The sequence below is a fragment of the Sinocyclocheilus rhinocerous genome, unplaced genomic scaffold (genome assembly GCF_001515625.1).
Source record: "Sinocyclocheilus rhinocerous isolate Xijiao unplaced genomic scaffold, SAMN03320098_v1.1 scaffold304, whole genome shotgun sequence".
In the NCBI taxonomy this organism is placed as follows: Eukaryota; Metazoa; Chordata; class Actinopteri; order Cypriniformes; family Cyprinidae; genus Sinocyclocheilus; species Sinocyclocheilus rhinocerous.
Window position 1 is genome coordinate 2,393,873 of NW_015659941.1, and position 22,363 is coordinate 2,416,235.

The 22,363-nt window shown below is 35.6% G+C and overlaps 1 protein-coding gene across 1 annotated transcript in view; it reads right to left on the reverse strand.

Annotated features, from left to right (window-relative positions):
• Positions 1-22,363, reverse strand: part of cdh23 (cadherin-related 23) — a 265,137-nt gene that overhangs the window by 97,677 nt on the left and 145,097 nt on the right. The window contains 3 exon segments of the mRNA XM_016533594.1: positions 3,528-3,686; positions 5,465-5,614; positions 16,791-16,979. Of these exon segments, the coding sequence (XP_016389080.1) occupies positions 3,528-3,686; positions 5,465-5,614; positions 16,791-16,979 (498 nt within the window).

Below are 22,363 nucleotides of genomic sequence, written 5' to 3' on the forward strand. Positions count from 1 at the left end.
GTTTAGCATAACAGAGGTCATTTACATGCAATGTCTTAAGGGTATAAGTAATTCTAAAGGTCGGTGAGAGGTTGGAGAGTGAACATGTAAAACTGAATTGTTTTTGGTGCACCTTGTCCATTTTCAGGGACCTCAGGGGAAAAAATAAAGAATAAATAAAATGCTACACATGGTGAAGGATATGTATGTCCCTGTAAAATGCTACTATAGGAGCACAAAAAATATATCAACACATATAATGTTTTCAAACAACTTGAATGTGCACAAATACTTTTCTAATGACTATCATGAGCTGTGACATCAAATAGAGAAGACAGAAAAATAATAATATACTATATATCATTTAATATTTGTAAAAGCTGTTTAATCTAAATAAATAAATGAGGCTCTGGTAAAATACCTACTAAAATATACAGAAATTGTTTTGCAAACATTGCAACATGGTTACTTTCGAATAGCTATTAATGGAAGAGAAAGTTGCATTTTGCAGCCAGACGGTATAGTTATGGTATCTACCAGTAGGAACTAACTAGGCTAACTAGCCAAACCTTGACTCTTTGGTTCAGATTAACAGGTAGTCTGGCACCAAACTCACTTCTTTAAATCTAATGGTGGTGCTGATTTTTTATAAACTGGTGGTGCTAGTAGCATAGAAATTGCATACTTCATTTTATAAAGTATGTAGTTCTCTTTCAAAATGCAAACAAGAGTGATTTGTGGAATGATATGATCTTTGGGAGCATAAGCTCTTCTGTTATGGGAGAAAGTGTCTCCAGCAGTCTTACAAACACTATCACACACTCATAGCCCACAATCCAGCTACTCAGACTCTATAAACTCTTTGGGCTGGTTCCCGGGCACAGATTAAGTCGAAAGACGGATTAAAAACAGCATTTAAAGAACAATCAGCTCTGACAGAGTGATCTGCTCCAGCACTCAGCTTAATGTGTCTGAAATAAAGAAAAAAAAAAAAGTTTTAGGGGAAAAATTTATATATATAGTGCTGGGCAACGATTACATTTTTTAAAAATCGTGATTAATCGCACGATTTTATATGCTTTTTTTTTGTATGCTTTTTTACAGCAGTATTCCTTTTACATAGTAGCAGTTAAAATATTTATTTTAAATCTCAACTTATAACATTAATGTAATCAAATTAAATATAAAACAAGCTATTTGCCACTGCCAGAGCATTAATGTTTTTATAGAAAATATTTGATAGTTTGTTATAGAAAAACAAGTTATCGGATACCCCTTGTTATTGGATCACATGAGACAGATGTTAATACCAGGGGCTGGTTGCGTAAACACAGCCACTATGTTAAGACCATGTCTTAATAACTGACCAACTAGAAGTTATCCAAATTGTAATGAGTCTTACATTTTGGATTTAACTTAGACAAATCCACATTTTTATTAACTGACTTTAACAAGTTATGACAAAAATTAGATGACTAGTGTCTATAAGACTTGTCTAAGTGTTTTATGGAATCTGCCCCAGGTGTAAACAGGGCTTTTGAGAAAAATAAAAAAAAAGCAAAGGATAACTAGAATTTATGAAGGATTAAAAAAGGCTCTCATTCTGAAATTTATGACACTTTGAGACATCAAAGTGATTCCGATTCTCAGCTGAAAAAAAATGTGAGACATGAATTTTGTGGATAAAGATCTGGTTTAGACAAGTTGGAAGGCATTATGAACAGTCTACGGGATACATTTGTGCTGACAGAGTGTCTCTGTGTGTAAAGCCTGTCTGTGCAGGACAACACTTTTACTCATTGTACTGAGAGACAAAACCTTTTCACACTGACCTAAAATCAGTCTTCCAGATTGCCGAGTGCGTTTGACCTCCAAAGCCCGGTTCGTTTGACTAGTGTGATCGCTCCATGCCGTGCTCGGGCGTGGTTCGTTAAGCCGTCCCTGGCTCGGTTGGAAGAGGTGGGCCAGAGCGTGTGTATGTATATACACACACACACAGACACACACACACACACACACATATACAGTATCTCACAGAAGTGAGTACACCCTGCACAGACACCAGTCCAGCTCCTGGATCCAGAGCCCGGGCCGTGTATCGATCAGTATTGATCTCTATAGCATCCAGCAGTGAGAGTGACAGAGGGAGAGTGATAATAGGCTGAATTTATGAGCTGCATGTGGTTGTTCACAGTGATTTATACTCCTGGAGTGGGATGACCTTCAGCACTCTGGAAACAGTCTGTGTGCTGAAATCAAATAAATGACGGTGACACCGTAAAAAGATGGGGAATCTTATGGATGTCAGAGTTGTAGATGAGGATCCTAACATCCTAATGTATCATCACAGCTTTCCCACCAGAGACACAGAGGGTAACTTCACTAGGGCTCTATGAAAACATTTCATTTTTTCCTAAATTCCAATTCTTTTTTCCCAAATTCCATTTGTTTTCTCTTCAATTTTAATTGTTCTGGATTCTGTTTTAATGGTTAAATTATAGTAATCAAAAAGCATTTTTAAAGTTATTTAAAGTTATGAAACTTCTCAAATTTAACAACACTTTAGTAGAAATTTAACAAAAATTAGATTTTAGGGACCTAAGAAATCCGTTTTTATTTTTTCCCAAATTGTGTCTTTTCTGTTTTAATGGTTAAATTAAGTTGTAGTAATTTAAGCATGTCTAATTAATTGAAATCAATAAACTTATACAATTAAACAATTTATTAAACACTTAACAAAAAAAATGTTTGTTTTATTTTTCTAAATTCTGTTGTTTTTTTTTGTTTTTATAATAGGGCCCTACAAAAAACAATTTCTTCATGAATTCTGTATTGCCTGTTTATTTTTTCTGGACTTATCATTTAAAACAAATGTATTATCAAAAAACAATGGTAATCAAATAAAGGTATAACTAATTAACAATTTAATTAATTTTTTAAAATGTAATCAAATAACATTTTAACGATTCCTTTTATTTTAACAAAATGCTGCAAAATAGAGGTGATGCAAAAAAAAAATATTACTTTGAGAAGTACATTCTCTACTGTACAATAGTAATATATATCTGCCAAAATTTCTTCAAACTTAATTTTTGACAGATTGCAGTTAAGACCTTTGCTTTTCTGTGTACATGTGTTTTTATCAAATGATAAGGTGAAATAATAGTGGAGTGAACTCTCCAGAAATTAAGTTCATGTGTTCATGTCTTCATATAGTGAGACAGCAAATGCTGAAAACACCATGACTGTCATGCGTACTTCTATGTATAGTATGTATAGTAGACGAAACTGCATCACTCATTCACACAGAGACAAGCAGAACATACAGACATTTAAATAGCAGTCTTTTTGAGCTTTAGTATTCAGACATTAGTCTAAATCGCAATTCCAAAATCTGCTTAACGCCGTGACATTCCACTACGTACTGTAATTCCGTTCTGCAATTACGTCCACATTTTCCATACTGTGGGAATCATAGGGCCCTACTTTACTAATGTTATGAGCAAGATCATGTAATACACCTGGAGGAAGCGATCGGTGTGTGTCACCTTTATCTGCAGTAGAGATGTTCCAGCAGAGGTGCTCTCAAGTAAACTGATGTTATAAAGCGTCTGGCTGAAGATCGGCCTGTTGTCGTTCTCATTGATGAGGTTGATGAAGACGCGAGCAAACCCCACATGCTCCGACAGAGACTCGTTGGCATACAGCTGGAGAGAAAAGCAGCAACCACAGCCACCATCAGCATAAAAAAATCACATACAATAACACTGGATGCATTTTAAGGCACTAGTTATATTTCATTAAATACTGAAAAATAATTTTAAAAATGTTCATATTCATAAAACTATTGTGTGTTCTATGTGCTGTTTAGAATGTTCCCTTAGTAGGCAGCTACCTATGAAGGCACTAGACGGCAAAGGAGCTCACTAGGTTTTGGAACAGAGCCAATATATTAAATCTAAAGTGTCTGTCTTATATCACACTTTTATGAGACCTTTATATCTCAACGATGCAGTATTTCATTGCTGACATAATTACGGAGATGAAAAAAAAAACTGTGGGCAAATGAGCAAAAGACATGTTTTGCTGTTGTTTTGCAGTGCATTTGAAAACAACATGCATAATCAATACAATCTGTTACATGACATGAGGATATATTACAGAGAACGTTATTACCGTTTCTTGAAAAATGAATGATTTCAAAAGTCAATTTTCCAAATCTCTTACAGTATTAGCTCACTGAAGTTATTACATTTAGATGAACTGGAACAGATGTTTGCTAGAAACAAGGCTACAAACTGGTTGAGGTAGTGCCTGTTTGAGGGAATCTGCTATACTGGTCTACAACAATTTCTGATTGTGTTTTGTACTGGTGCAGATTGCAGTCATTTGTCAGTGCAGCTAGTAAGTCCATCGCTGCAGGGAGCAGCTTCAGCCAGTTGAACTAAATGAACTGCAGAAACACAGCTGAACTCCAGAAGCATGACAGCACTGCTCTCTATATAAGTGGCAGTAATTTATTTGTATTTCATTTCCCCCATTCTAAATCTCGGTTTAATTTTTTTAAACTACTACCGTGGCATGATCATCTATTCTCAGTGTATTCTAAATACTTCAAAGGGTTAGTTCACCCAAAAATGAAAATTCTGTCATTAATTACTCACCCTCATGTCGTTTCAAACCCGTAAGACCTTCGTTCATCTTCGGAACACAAATTAAGATATTTTTGATGGAATCTGAGGGCTCTCTGACCCTCCCATAGACAGCAACTGAAATGATCCCAAGTCCAGAAACGTATAAGGAGATCTGTAAAATAATCCATGTGACATCAGGGGTTCAACCACAATTATACGAAGCTACGAGAATACTTTTTGTGCGAAAAAAAAAAAAAGACTTTATTCAATAATTAGTCTCCTCCGCATCGCCCTGGTGCCATTTTGGAGAATATCCGCTGGACGTAAACAGCGTATGCTGTTCTGTGTCAGCTGCGTCACACCGGATCTGTTTCCTATGTTGTTGTGATTTGATCTGAACGGAAACAGCGTCCAGCGTCCAGCAGATATTCTCAGAACAGCATACGCTGTTTACGTCCAGCGGATATTCTCCAAAATGCTCAGATTCCATCAAAAATATCTTAATTTGTGTTCCGAAGATGAACAAAAGTCTTACGGGTTTGAAACGACATGAGGGTGAGTAATTAATGACAGAAATTTAATTTTTGGGTGAACTATCCCTTTAAAGGGACTTTTACATTATTACAAAAAATCAATTTCAAACAAATGCTGTTCTTTTGAACTTTTCCATCCTGAAAAAAAATGTATTGCATTTTCCACAAAAATATTTTGCAGTATAAAAAATATTTCTTGAGCCCAAAATCAGCATATTAGAATAATTTCTGAAGGATGATGTGACACTGAAGCCTGAAGTTATGATTCTGAAAATTCTGTAATTTGGATGGATGAAAATGTGTGTTTTCTGCACTCACAGAAAAGCTGTAGCTCCTGATGGTTTCGTAGTCCAGCGGGACGGCCACACGCACACGGAGGTCTGCTCTGCCCTGCACTGAGGTGGGAGAGATGCTGAAGTGCTCAGAGTTATTCCCTGTTAGGACCACCTGAAACATGCTGTTCACCCCCTGTAGAGACAGACAGAGTCATTTTGCACCATTATTATTTGCCTTTATTTGATATGTCATTGTCCACAGCTAAGCAGTAAACAATTCTCCTTCTCAGGTGTTTCTCAAAAGAAAAAGAACCTTATAAGCATCAGAAATTGCACAAGATATCTCAGCATCTCAGACTGTATAGTGTCAAAGTCAGCAATCAAAACCGACTCAAATATTTCTCATCCAAATGTACTGAGCTATGTTGCACATTCATTTTAAAGCTCTCATTTACAGGGTTTCAGCAGGTTTTATGAAGGTAAATTTAAGATTTTTTAAGACCAAGTAAAGAAATCGATTGGAACACAATACACCAAACAGGGTCTCTATACGTAAATGTATTGTATTCGCAATGCTTAAAAGTTTGCAAATACAACTTCCAACAGATCTCTATTACTTTTTTTATTAATTTGACCAAAAAAGCAGCTTGTGGCTTGAATAGCTTTGCTCCCAACAGTGGTGTAATGTAACGAAGTAATAATACTGCGTTACAGTACTTAAGTATATTTTGGGAGTATCTGTACTTTACTTGAGTTTTTATATTTCAGCCAACTTTTACTCCACTACATTTCCTAATTAAAATGTTTACTTTTACTCCGATACATTTTCCCGAAGCATATTCGTTACATACTACAAAATAGTCAGAAGTCAGAAGAACACGGACTGCAGGAAAGCAGGTTTGACGAATCAGTGGTCTGGCGTTTGCAAGTTAGACTCCTAAAAACACCTTTGCTCACGTGCAAACAAGTGCGCGCACAACCGCGGATGATTCATTTTCCACTCAAGTCGAGTCTGGGGTGTACGATACACAGCATCGTCTGCGATAATATGGTAAGTGTTGTTGAAATGATGTGCGATCGGACATTATCAAGTAGGCTATATCACCAAATCACACACAGAGTGCAAGCACGTTGATTTATTAGTCTATTAAAACTCAAAATTCCAGGCTTTCTAAATTGTAGACGGCAAAAATGCTTCTGTATGCTTTTTAATGTTTATATAATTTAATATAGTTAACTTAATCTATATCACACAAAGAGTACCGCTTTTCTGCAGATATCAGCATGATAACACATTAAATAATAATTTTATACAAGTTCAAGTGACTTACATTTTAGACATAATATTGCTTGTTTCTGCTTAATTTTGCAAACGAAAATAGTTCCAAACAAAGATCACAGCACTGTTTTGCGTCTCTGAACAATGGACGGCGTTTACTTATTGAATGAATCAGTCGTTTGAATGAATCGGTTGAATCTCAATGACTCACTCATTAACAGTCACTTGCTGTCACCTACTGGCGGTTTTAATTTCACATTTCGACAATTTTTTTCATGTTTTAAATTATTTCAAATAACAGTATTCAACGTTTTATGTTAAAAACAAAACATTAGGCCTTTTGGCCATTTATTCATCTGTAACTGCAGTTTAAATACATCTAAATGCTATTTCAGATGCAGATTCCAGAAATGTTACATTTACTTGAGAGGCAAAACTACATAAGATAAGAAGTCTTGTTTTCTGTGAAGAACAAATATCTGCAAATGGGTTCCGAAAAGTTCAAAGGGAAGCAGGTTTTAATACCACACTGACATTTGTTCTTGTTTTAATCATAAACTTTTTAAGCATAAAATGTAATTTTGTTCAAGACTACATATGTTCAGTGTCCATCTCAAATAAATGTATCTTGATTTAAGAATGTTTACATATATGTATTACAAAAAAATAAACGGAAGAAAGATATTCGTTTTTTAGTGCATTCAACATTTAATGCGATGACTTTATGAATTTAAATCTTTCTGCTGCCATTTAAGATCTTAATTTGTGAAAGCACGAATTAAGACTTTTAAAGACCTTTTTAAGGCCTGTAGATATGTGTCTACTTCCCTTTCTCCAAAGAAATTTGAGGAGAAAATCTGACACCAACAAGCCAAGAGAACTCTATTAAGTCTCATAAAAAAAATCAAAATTTAGCATCCAGCATACAGTACATCACACCTGCGAAAAGTTCCTCTCTCATCCTTTCCTCAAATGTGAGAGTGTGTTTTGACAGGGATTTCATTGGATGGACTCGAAATAAAACTTAAACTTCACGTAAAAAAGTAATACAATGTTCTGCAATAATCATTTCTGCCTCTCATCAATGTATCAGGTACAGAGAGATCCCGAGCAAATGGAGAGATGACAGGAAGTCCCTCATTAGTGTCATTCTCTATTCCGCGAGACAGGCGAGGGGAAGACAGGACATATGGCAGGAATTAAATTCAATGATGACTCATCACTATCTTAGAAAGTGCAATTTTCATACCGTACACACACTGCATCACACACTCTGATTAAACACAATGCTAAAGTGTGAGTGAGGCAGCTGGCACTCACACTGACAGAGAGATTCGCTGACTGAAAAACACACAGTTGCTTGAGCTGTCACAACAACTTACGATGAGAAGAAATATCTGGAATATAGTTCAGACGGAAAGTGAAGCGAACGTACCGACCCAGACACACACGTAAGCATGAACACAAACACACTCAAAAAGCAATAATGTTGAGCATGGTGAGAAGAATCTGTGATTGATTATTGTGTGTTTACTTGCTGCTTATCTCTACTAAGTCCACACTTATCTGTCTCCACAATCACTCCGAGTCTCCTTCTCTCTTTCTTTTTTTGTCGTAATCTCTCTCTCTCACACAAAAAGGAGAAGATGGGTTGAGGGTTTTTCTCTTATCAGATCTCACATGCACACACAGGCACTGACAAACCAACATGGTAGGCCTACAAACCCTGTGTACTAGTCTATGTGTTAGTGAATGTATTCAGGATGTATTCACGGTTATTTTGCTGGCCATATAAAATCGAGCAACATTATGAATATTGCAACGGTTTTAATGTGCATTTTATTTGGCTATTATGCTTCCTAAAGAGTGTGTCATTACAGTAAATTAGCAATCCTGTTTGCGACTTATCAGTATGAGAGAGCATCACTGCTGATCAGCTCAACCTGTTTCAATAAATATCTGTGATAAATAATATGGTATTTTATGTTGGCTCATAAAAATGAATGTCAAAATAAAAAAGTCATTTCATTTAATGAAAACTGTAAAAGTAAAAATTTCAAGATGCAAAATAGAGAGATACTGTAATTTTCTTAACAATATGGGAGACAATAATTAATTCTCACACTTTTTACTCTATAAACATTTACACTATTTTTGATCAAACAGGGGTGCGTTTCCCAAAAGCAACTATGGTCGTAAGTTCCATCGTTACCAATAGAGTTCAATGGAACTTACGACCATAGTTAGCTAACAGTGCTTTTAAATGGGGTAAGTTGTCACAATAGTTCACAGGCTTCCAGCTAAATTTGAACACTATTTGGAATTTGATTTTTGCCCTTATTGTGTTCACTTGTTTAGAAGTGTTAAAATTGGTAACTTACACTAAAACGATTAAAATATTGTTGTTAACTGAAATAAGATTAACAAAATAAAATACAAATATTAGAAAAAAAAAAAAAATGAAGTAAATAAAAAAAAAGTTAAATAATAAGGTAGAGGCAAAATAAGCATAAATACTAAAATTACTTAAAAGTGAAATTAAAAAATTAAGGCTAAATAGAAATATAAAAAACACACCCGTATAATGAAAACATAATCATATTACTAAAGCTTAAGATAAATGAAAGCAAACAAAATAAACATAATAATATAAAAATAACAGCTAATACAAAATATTAATAAATGCTATAATTGTACATAATACTAAAATGTATTTTCATCCAAGAGCTATCGCAAAAATATGATGATACAGGAATTTAGAGGGAAAAATTTAATAAAAATAAATAAATAAATAAATACACTGGTATACAAAAGAAGACTTGTGTGATAAATTTACTCAAAAATCAGTTCATTCAAAAACAACTTCCCTGCGTGACAACTAGCCTACCGCTCAGTGCTTATATTTGTACATACAAATAAAAGCACTATGCTTAATGAAGAACACTGCTAATACGCACACACACACACACACACACACATCCCCGCAAGATTCCATTTGCAGGCGAAGCCGTTTGTGACCGTAACGTGGTGAATTGATCCGGACAGAGAAAATAGTTTCAGAGTTCAATAAACATTTAACCCGAGGTGTTTCCTTACAGAGCAAGACACACAGAGAACGAACAAGAAAATAATAGAAAGAGATTGAGCACGTGAAATAAAGGACGATAAGCGAAGACCAGCCCTCGCTAAAGAGAGCAGCACTCCAGGTTAATCGGAGATATTCACTTCTTTTATATCTCTCAGTTATGAAAATCCCTCCATCACGCTGCTCCTCGGGCCGGACACTGTAATTGAGGAGGCGAATGAGGAGCCGGAGGCCTTGATGAAGGAAATCTGACCGAATGAACGGCCACTATACAGATGACGAGAGAGAAAGAGAGTTTGTGTCACTCGAACTCTCACATACAAGCATAATCAAGAGATTCATTTGTTCAGATATTCTTCTCCGAGTCATCTAGTTTTATGATCTGCAAACGATTGTAAACACAAAGCTACGAATGCAAATGTGAGCCAACAAACACTATTCTTAAGAGTTCAAGTTTGTTGTTGTACAAACTAACTAGCTAGCTGCCGGCTGTTTGTCGTGCGGATTGACACAATCATTAATCCTGAGTTTCATTCTGATCTACATTAACCTTAATGCTAATGAAGAGACGCAGACTGCAGTTGCTGACATAACACCTCATTATCTCTGAACGATCATTCGTTTGAAAACACGCTGCCTGAGATGCTGTAATGGACTATTGGAGTGCTTTTATAGCTTTTAAGGTGATGTGTGTCATTTTTTCTGTTAAAACGCTATCTCCTATCTTGGCTTAATATACACAGACAACTACAAGCAAATGATTCATTGGTTCATTCCGGCAGCAGAAGTAAACAATATGACTCTGTGGCACTTTCAAAACATTGAAAACACAGAGGACACAAAGATTAATTTCTCATCAAATTTTCCATGCTAGCAACCACCAAAAAACACCACAGTAACTGCCCAGCAACTAGAACACCCTTAAAACTGACAACAACAAAAAACACGCTAATGCAGTAACAACAGGAAAAAAGGTACAAAAGCTGTCACTGGGGCAATACCTTTTCAAAAGGTACTAATATGTATAATTTAAGTACTAATATCTACGCTTTTGGTTCAAATATTTACTTTCAATGTGCAAAAATGCACAGGGGTAAATAAGGTGCAAAAGCATAGGAAGGTACCATACCAGTCAGGCTCATAGCCATCTATGAGGTCTGGACCTCGGTAAATTTTTCATGTTCAAAAATAAATTTGTTCTCTGAATGACTAATTTGCCGTTTAAAACTTCTCAGTGTCTGCATGTATCGTTCTTATACTTGTGTTTTCCACAAAAAGTGAAAAGTTGCAGTTTTTTGCAGATATCTTTATCTTATCTTATTTGCAAAATATTTTCAATAATTTCGTTTATTTTTATTTATTTTTCGGTTTTTATTTGTTTTTTATAGCAATATCTGGCAACACTGCATTGCCGGCACTTAAACTGACAGTAATCAAAAAAGCCCATGGACAGGTTATTGCTGACAGTATAGCACATTCACTAAGGGAAACACAAAAAATATAATGATATTATCTTTAAGAAACGTTACCAACACTGCCAAAAAACAGTAGCATTTAACACTAGTACACAGATCTGTAGAACAAGTAGGTTACAGAATGAAAACACCATGAAGAAGTCTATGCTATGTCATTCAGAATAGTAGTTTCATTTTCACAAATCATGCTAAAAACATTCATAAGACCACTAGACAAAATCATCATCTATATAACAATGATTATTAATGAAAACTATAACAGTAATATGTATTGTTTTATGATTAATAAACAACTGATATCCACCCCTAACATATAGTAAAATATTAACCAATTTTAATTTTGTACCTTTTTTTTCTGAGAGTGTAGTGGTGCCAAATTATAGCTAGTATTGCACGAGACAAACCTTTATATTTGCATGTAATAATTTAGCAGACATTAAATATTCCTTTAAAAGGCCGAAATTCTTTTACAACAGCTGAACTCCTTGAATGTTGCAGTATAATGTGCACACTGATCACAGCAAATCCAAATCTAAACCTGTTCTGTTCTGACCACACGAAAACCCAGCTGTTCATCGCCCAACACCGTGCACTATAAAGATCCACCTGTCAGCTTCTAGCGGGATGACAACACACAGTAAAGGCAAACCATCCAGCACACATCTCTATCCATAATCAAAACCACTAACTGTCAAGATCCCAGGAGCGAAGAAACCTCTCGTCACGTTTGTGCTCTTAAAAGCCTCGGAACGCAGGCGACACAGAGGACGACGCTCGAGATCGATGACGGAATTACATCGGCGGTTAAAATAACCCCTTGTTTTTGTTTGGAGTGCTTAGAGAGCCATTGTAGCTGATGGGGGTTATTTAAAGAGCCATCCAATATGCAGGGATGTCAACACTCACTGGCCATAAGCGTAATTGCCCGTCCATTTGCCTGAACCACTACAGAGAAGATAAAAGCTGCCTGTCACACACACATCAGCAGGAAAGTTTGAAGATGAACCATTCAGAGAAAGTTTAGAAACACGGTAAGAAATCTTACTATAAGGCACTGGGTTAGTAGGTGCGTGTTGTACTAGATGTGTCAATTTACAATGTTCATTTAGTGCAATTTAAGGAATAGTTCAATAAATTAATAAATAAAAAGAAATACTGAGATATTTTTATATAACATAATGACAGGAGTACCATAAATTACAACTAAATATTTATTTTTCAGTGAACTGTCCCTTTTAACAAAAAAATAAAATAATACAAAAAGTTAATAAATGAATCATGTCCCATAAACTTTACAAAAATTGCATAATAAAGAATTTTACCAGAACATATATGCAGACATATATGGCATGCATACACATACAGACACATTTAGGGCTTGACATAGGGATATGCCGGTATCAAATTTTCATGTTGCGATTAATTGATAATGCTTTTATCACGGTATACGGTATTGAAATTTAGTTGCACAAAAGTGTTGTCATAATACAGTATCACAGGTTTAATAACTTTTCTCTTATAACAAAAATAACTGAGCATATGAATACAATACAGCAATACACAAAAAATGTATAAAGTAAAAAATTTTACACAGATTAAAAGATAATAAAGACCAATAGGTATCACTTTACAATAAGACCTCATTAGTTAACCTTAGTTAATGCATTAACATTCACAATGAGCAATAGCTACATTTGCTACAGAAGTTATAAACCTTTGTTTAAAAAAAATACAACCCTTAGTTCATGTTAGCTCATTAAATAACAGTTGCAACTTTTGATTTTAACAATGTGTTATTAAATATTGGAATTACCTAAGATTAATGAATGCTTAGAAGAATTTTTCATTGGCAGTTTATGTTAACTAATGTTAACTAATGAAGCCGTAATGTAAAGTTTGATCGAACAATAAAGAATCAAAACACTTTCAAACAATATCTAGGGCATGTTTGAAAATAAATAGCTACGCATTTGGCACTGTGATGAACACCATAGCGAATACAAAAATCTGAATGCCTATTTAAATCATTTAAACACTTTCCGAAACAGAAAGCTGTTTTGTTTAGGGGGTTTCCGGGGTAACAGCTGCATTATGTTTAGCGCCATCTGCTGTCAGAGAGTGAATTCATCCAGAGCGTCTCTCACGCGTTCCGCCATGTGCTTCTCATCCGTGCTTGTTTACATCAGAGTGCACTCGTGTCTTGACGCAGCATACAGCGGTGTTGTGCATTGTGACCAGTTGATGGGAAAAGTATTCTTTAAGTGCATTCAAAATTCGGAATAATTTATTATAAATAATTATTCTCTGTATTTTGCCCACGATAACAATATCGTGCATATTCATTATCGTGATATATCGCATTACCGAATACCGGCACATGTCTAGCTTGACATTAACTTTTTTGCTCACCAGCCACTGTGGCTAGTGGTTTTCCAAAATTACTAGACGCTCAGCATGGTCACTGGCGACTATTTTGTTTTTGGGAAATTACATATTATGATTACAGCTGACTACTGCATACTAAAATTTACTTAAAGGGGTCCTATTATGCGTTTTCACTTTTTCAACTTTAGTTAGTCTGTAATGTTGCTGTTTGAGCATAAAAAAGATCTGCAAAGTTACAAAGTCCACTTCAAAAGGAGATATTTTATTTAACAGAAATCACTTTTCAAAAACTGCAACGAACGACTCGTTTGGACTACAACGCATATTTTCCCGGGATGTGTGATATCACAAATATCGACGAATGAGACGAGACCTGGTTGAGCTGCACGCGATTTAAACCTGGATGATCATAACCACTCTAAGTTCGTCTGCCTTGGGGAATCTAGCGCGTCTCCGACATAGTGATAACACTTGTTGCCTTCTCTAGTGCAGCTCACACACACACTCATGTTCATCTTGCATTAGGATCAGAGTCGAGCCTCACTGTGCTGAAGAGCTACTATCTCTCTCTCTCTACTCGCCTGTGTGTTCAGAAAGTCTTGTGCTGAGAGAGCTGAAAATGCCTCTAATATGTAGCTGCTGCTGTATTTCCAGTGTAAGACGAAACACCCACTGCTCAAAGGAGAAAAAGAGCTGCATGCCCTCAAAGACTGAAGGGTAAAGGGACTTAGACTGGAAAGAAGGAGTTAAGTAATTGGAGACCAATAGAATTTTGATTTACCAATCAAAAGTGACAGGACAGTAACATTTTTGAGTTACTGACTGGAGGTGATTTTCACACACTTTCTGTTTAATCACCTGGTTATGTTCAGAAGAGCATACTAATAGACATTATTTCTGCTGTATAATGTATGTAAACTGTGCACACACATTTTCTGCATGCATTGAATACATTTATGACAATTGTCAGAATAATAAAATGGATAGTTCTGGGAATGGAAATTCTAATTGGATAAAGTGCATTTGATAGATGCAATATTACTTTTTTTTACCTTATTTTTGATAAATTAATGCAGCCTTGGTAAGCATAAGAATCTTTTTTCAATGTTGCTTTATGTCTTACTTTATAAAAAAGAAAATTATAAAAAAGTATGCAGTATACAGTAAGTAGACTGCTAGTTTGCCGCTCTTTCTCCCTCTTTATTTATCTGTCACTCTCTGTTCCAATAATTTGAAGCAGGAATCAATCTTAAGTTGACTTGTGCTGCTCTTATCTCTGATTGATTCTGCTGGTGAGTGATAATTTGCTGCTATATCTCACCTATTCAAAAGTACATTAAACCCTGCTCCAGTCTAAATGGGGTCCCTGTCTGTGTATGACGCCATGCAAGAGACCATGGACGTACATCAGAATGCGGATTTGAACATGTTGCATCCAAATTAGAATTTAGAGTATATTTTCCAGTATAAAAGCTATAAAAATGTATTACCCTATTTGCACAAGAATGGTTTAAAAATGTGTCACAAAAAATGAAAAAGCAAAAAATGCACATTTTATCACTCAAACTCAGACCTTGACAAGCGTTCACTACAGACCTTTTATATTAACAAGCCATAACATTTATATAGCTTTCCACTGAATAAACGGCCCAAGTAAATATTTCTGCCTCATAACTCAGCTTTTATACTTGCCCACAAATCAACCACTTCAAAACCGTTAAAAATGCTGCTAATTTTTGTTGTACAACAGATTGTGACAAACACGCTTGACTGCAACAATTAGTTGACATTTTAAAATTGCGTTTACCAAGCATATTATATAAGTAAAAAATAAGTAAATTATTATTATTATTATGATTAACAACAATAACATAATACATTGTTTCAAATAAAATAATAATAGTACGAAAATAACTATGAAAAATAATGCCAAACTACTTTGTATCGTTTTCATTCTTTAACTGAATTCATTATAATAATGATTTATTTTCTTCATTGTATCAGTACAGTTGTATAACTGTGATATTTTTTACTTCACGACCCCAAATACTGTATATCAAAATTAATTTTAATACAAAAATAAATGATGCTCATTATAAGAAGGTCTATTTAAGTGGCTATACCTGAATTTAATATATTTTTTGACAAGCATCATGTAACTGACCCACAAATCATTGGTATTGTATGTGTCTGAGCTTATTTTTAAAATAAAATAATAATAATAATAATAATAATAGTAATTGAAATAACTGAGATCATGCTAAACTACTTCATATTGTTTTCATTCTTAGAATTAATTCAAATAATAAGGCTTTTTCTTCATTATAATATCAAGACAGTTGTGTCAGGACATTTTTGACTATGTTCTCCCAAAATATTTACAATTCATTTTAATAATAATAAAACAAAATCATCAATTCAATTGACTGTATGTATGAACTGAATGTTAATGTATTTTTGAACAAATGAACAGACCTGAGCATCATGTAACTGACCCACAAATCATTGCCCTGTTTCTGCACTACTGAAGCAAAAACAACATTTATCGCCAGCAAACTCATTTTGACAATTTCCTAGCCCTAGGAAAACCCAGTGGTGAAGGATCAAGGTGAGGAAGCCAGTCAATCCAACTGACCTGGTCCTGTTATTCATATATGACGAATAGCGAAGTGCTGACTCTGAAATGCCCATCTCTGCCAGCAAAACGTGCGGATGGCAGTGTCAAAAACTGCTTACAGATCGGAAAGAATTAGCATGGAGTTATGCGAGCATGTTGCTGCTGACTTGAGCACTTTACCGCCAGGAGAGCAGATTCAGAAGAGTGACTAGTTTGAAGCTTGAGTGATAGGAGGTGAGCAGGTGAGAAAGCTTGACGTCTGACTGATTTCAGCTCCTTCTGGAGCTACTGCCATGAAGGAGAGCAGTGAGAGCGGTCAGGGGTTTCTGACATCAGAAGAGTCTTTGCTGGAGAAAATGTCATGTTCATGGAAACCACAAACAGCTTTACTCATGAAGAAACAGTCAATATACTCACAGGCTATAGGCATACTTGCCCGTCTGAATAATTAATGTGTGTCAGGGAAATCATGTGAGGGAAAAATATTCTCTTTTAAAACCTCACTGTTGGTATGTGTGCATGTCTCACCTCGTCTTTGTCTTCGACCTGTATGTACAGAGGCAGAGCGAAGCCGACCTGCGCCAGCTCTGGGATCAGGACGCGATACTCTGAGCTGTTAAACCTGGGCGGATTGTCATTTTTATCAATCAGCAGGATGGTGAAGATGGTCATGACAGTGGCAGACGAGGGTGTGCGATCCTCATTCAGCTCTGTGGCCTACAGAGAGATACACAGGCATACAGCGGTTAGGAGACTGCAAAATGAGACTGCAAGGGATATTTGGAAGGGGAATCTGTAAACCTTGAAATAAAGACAATATTTTAGGGTTTTAAACCATTTCAAAACAAAGAAAACTTATGATGTACAATGAGCAAGAACTATTGAAGATTTTCAGAGAAATTGTGACATTGATTATATGATTACATTACATATGATCCAGATTTTCATTTAAGAACAAGATGCTCTCTGGTCCCTTCTCAAATCATGCTGGAGAATTCATGTTCATTTATATATACTTTCAATAAGAACTTTCAACAGTGCAGTGCATTTTTTTCCAAAATGTCATTTGTTCAACATTATGTTATAAAATGTAATTAAATCCTTTTATTATGACTATTATGAATGTTTTTTTATTATCTAACTGTAATAGATTTCTTAACTGATTAACAGCCATCAAAACACTCTTAGTTTCATTACACATCCAACTTATTATTTAATCAAATAATTGACCTATTCTCATGTCATGAAACTAACATGGACACTTTTTATCACAGCAAAAATATCATTTAAAAATATAATTATTTTTTTCTGACTCACAATTTTTTTCATTATATATCCAGTATATATATATATATATATATATATATATATAATGAAAAAATTGTGAGTCAGTCAGAAAGAATAAAATACAAATAACAGTGAAACATACAATTCCTGACTAAATCATATAAAATCAAAATATTTAATAATGAACAGAAGCAGATGCAATATTCTGCAGAAATCTTGGGAATGGTCTACCATTAATTAGTTATTTTGGTGACTAATCATTTTATTGACAACTGAGTAAAGTAATAAAATGTCATACACTAAATAGAAATTGGTATAGAAACAAGTTTCACTAAGAAATTGCTAGTAAATTTCACAAACAAATATGAATATGAACAAATATGAAACACATTGAATTAAACATGAACTTTTGAAGTAGATAAACTGAAATTATTTTCTTGTAAAACATATTTGCTTTGCTTCGAAACATTATTTTTTATAGTGTACATGCAAAAAGAAAAAAAAAATGCAGACACACAACACCGTCATCCATCTCTCTAATGTGAGGAAAACATTCAAAGGAGCTCTAGAAAAGGAAAGGAGAAGCAAAAGAAAGAAAGGAGATATACGAGTGACAGAGAGAGACAGTACGAGATACGAAACCAGAGAGGAACGGATGTGATAATAGAGGGAATCTGGCAGTAAGCAGCATTAACTTTTAGTCTTCAATCTCCTCGATTTGTTCAGCTCTGCCTCTTTATTAAATCAGAGGGGAGGATTCTGGGAGAAATCCCACAGGTCTGCCGTAAGTGGGGGCACACAGGGGCCAGCGTGGGAAGACAGACACAGCCAATAAGATTTAGGATGAACAAGTCTTATCGACAGGAAACAATTGCTCACAATCACTTTCTCCCCCCCCTCTCGTTCTCTCTTCTCCTCTTTTTGAGCAATGGAGCAGGGCTCACAGAGAAATCAAAAGGAATAATGGTGTTTTGTGATGGAGGGATGCGGGTTGAATGGAGGATGGAGGTGCGGCGACGCTGCGGGTCCAGGTTAATCACGAATTGTGTCGTATAACACCCCTTTGCACATCTCTTCTCTATCCCTCCATAAATAAATGCACTGACCTCCAGCGCAATGTACTCTGGCCTATCCAAGCGCTGTGAAGTTGAGAAATTCGTTTTATTACTTTTCACTCAAAATCAATAATGCCACCAATAAGAGAGAGGGAGACGGAGAGAGAGAGTAAGAAGATAAAATGGTAAAAGAAAAAAACACATATACTGTAGGAGCAGAGGCTCAGGAGAGAGAAATAGATAATGAAAATCTATAACTTATGAATATTTTGGGAGGTTTTTCTTGCGTTTGCTTTGTTTTGAGTTTCACTTTTCGTGGCAATCATTGATTTCAATTTAGAGGACTACAGCTATGCAGTTTATGACTGCAAATAGAGCAGAAGAATCCAAAACACATTTATGAAACTGTCCGGACGGGAATAATATTACAGGCAGAAAAAGAGGCAACAATAATAAGTGAACATTTAAACGTAACTGTCACCAAAACTTCCTTGTAAAACAGAACAGTCTGGCTGTGATATCTAATCACTTTGAATTCCTTGTAAAATTTAGATTTTGATGTAGAATTATCAGAAGATTATATTAAGTTTTGATTGCACAAAATATCAAAATAGCATACAAAAAGTACATTTAAAAAACATTTTTTATATACTTTCATGTGCTGGTGAGACTGGGTACTGTTACATAACTGATAATGTTATGTAGTCATTTATTTGTCATTGCAGTTGTGCTTTGGAAGTTAAAATAAAGCATAGGCAACTTGTGCAAATCTACAGACACCAGCAGCAGTTCAATGGGTTCTTGTCATAGCAGAGGCGATAATGATGACAAGTGTGTGTCAAATCCCGACCCAGAGAGATAATGACAGAAATCTACAGAGACCCAAATCGCCACCAATCTTTTGAAAACAGAATGCCACACAGAGCAGTTTCTGGTCATTTTCAGCTCAATTTGAATAAAGTGCTAACCTAAAACAGCTCTTTTCTGGGGTGTCTGAAGATCCCAGACATGTCACGACCAAACGTTTGTTGGTAAACAGTATTTTCATATAGACACACACCTGTTACTGCACAATATAATTAGTGTCGAGAAAAAGTATGTGAAACCTTTGGAATTGGTTGGTTTTCTGCATTAATTGGTCATAAATTGTCAAGTATCGCAAGTATCAACAAACATAATGTGCTTAAGCTAACAACACACAAGCGTTTTCTGATCAATAAGAAAACCAACCAATTCTAATTGGTTCACACACTTTTTCTTGTCACCGTATACATACAATACTATAAAAAAAAATTGGGATTGATAAGATTTTTTTAAATAATTTTGAAAAAAGATATGCTTACCATGCATTTATTTTGTGAAAAATACAAAAAAATCTGTAATATTGTGAAATATTATTAGAATTGCTTTTCTATTTGAATATTCAGTGTCACATGATCCTTCAGAAATCATTCTAATATGCTGATTTGCTGCTAAAGAAATATTTCTTCTTAATATCAATGTTGAAAACAGTTGTGCTGCTTAATATTTGTTTGTGGAAACTATGATAACCCAAACCCCAAACATTTGAATGGTAGTATGTACCATATTAATAACAGTCATTTCAGATTTTCAGTATCATACTTGTGGTGTTTTACTGGAATTATTTTAAAAGTTGCTCTAAACTGCTCTGTTTCTCCTCTTTTGTTCTTTTTCTCCTCTCCATCGCCATGCAGCCTGAAGAGGAGGCAAAGGTGTGTGTGTGTGTGTGACTATTTCAGGAGCCTAAAGGCCTCGCTTAAACTGAGCTCTCAGAGATGGAGAGACAGGAACAAAGAGTTTCCCTGGCAGAGGTCTAGAGGGACATTAAAACACACACACTCCTCCAGTTTTTGGCCCTGGAACTGTCAGTGGGGCACAGAGATAACGATGACATCACACACACACACACACACAAGGCATAATAGATTAATATATTTTTGTCATTAAAAAAAGAGTGCATCTTGAGCTTCAACGGAAACAAGAGCATCTGACTGTGTTTAAAAAGAGTTGATATATTTATAAAAATATTTATTTTAATTGATTTGTGACCTGTGAAAGAATCAGTGGTTAAGTAAATATCAAAATTTGAAGTATAATGCGTATAATAGTATTTTCTTGTACTCCAAATAATCATTTTACATGCACAGTAAGCCTGGAAAATCCAGTCCAGTTGAGTGTAATTACAAGTGTTTTGCACGTTTATTTTGTAATAGCTATGCAAAAGAGTTAAAAATGTATTGAAAGCTCCAGGGTCAGTGAGACCTTTTCACACACCGATCCTGATATGCTCAATGTGGGTAAATGGCTCGATAAATTACAGTCACACTCCGCAAACATTTACTGTAGAATCAATACAGCATTTGGCAGAGATCCCAATGAGTTCAGCGCAGGGGACGAGAGACTAACCAGAGCTACTACACAAGAATTTCTGGAAACAGAACAAATCTGCTTATATGTGATTTCATTCCTCATTTAAAATCAATCTTGACCTTGACACATTACAGAATAGATTTTAATAATGCATTAGTGGATTTGAATCTCACGCAGTGTTGAAAGACTTATGATAAAAGGTTTTAAGAGCTTAAGGAACTTCACTATTCTGATTCCAGTTCCACAAAACGATTCCAGTTTCTCAACAAATCTATGAACAGCTCTTTCGGTACAATTGAGGAAGCACCCAAAAAAAGTTGTCCAAATTATATATTAAAGGGGTCATATGATGCTGCTAAAAAGAACAGTATTTTGTGTATTTGGTGTAATGAAATGTGTTTATGCGGTTTAAGGTTAAAAAAACACATTATTTTCCACATACTGTACATTATTGTTTCTCCTCTATGCCCCGCCTTTCTGAAACGCGTCGATTTTTACAAAGCTCATCAGTCTGAAAAAGCGAGGTGTGCTCTGATTGGCCAGCTACCCATTGCGTTATGATTGGCCGAATACCTCAAGCATGTGACAGAAATGTTACGCCCCTCACCATATTGTGATGATGCCCCGTCAGGCCGGTGCGATGATTCAAAAACATGAAAACCCATAATAAATGAGGCATTCGTTGCATCCAGTGGGGACATAATTACGGATTATAATGACTTATACTGTCTTTTTACACGTTGCGTTGCATCGCGCCGCGTAAACAAAACCATGTCTGCATTTGTGATCGGAGAAATGACAAACAACAAGCCCTACTCTACACTGCCCAAAAAACTCGCTTTAAAAATAAAAAATATAAAATATAAAAACTCTTTAAATAGAAAAAACTTACTTACAGTCTTTGAGTCAGAACAGCCAGCATTGTAGTCTACTCTCCCAGGATCAGGAAACAGTCCTCCATAAAATGCACTGGACACATCTGAATATTTGGGTTGAAGTGTTCTGGAACAGTATTGTAAATACAACTTAACCACTGATTTCTAGTCGTGTCCATTTTTGGAAGGCCAAACAAAGTAGTTTCGCTTTCACAACGAAAAACACAGCGGCCTAGCGTGAGCGAAAGCCCCGGCTTAGCCTGAGCTGAAGCCGGGCAAGAGTGAGCTGAGGCGGCGGGGTCGAGAACGGCGGTCCCGGCGAAGGAGCGGTGAAAACGGTGAGGGCCGATCCGGCGATCCACAGCACTAAGTTGAAGTATTCCCTCAGCGACCAGCACAGATCAGCTCCAGGTATGACGAAGCGGATATCGTCCTCTTTTGGAAGACCAAACAAAGTAGTTTCACTTTCACAACGAAGCACACAGCGCCTTCA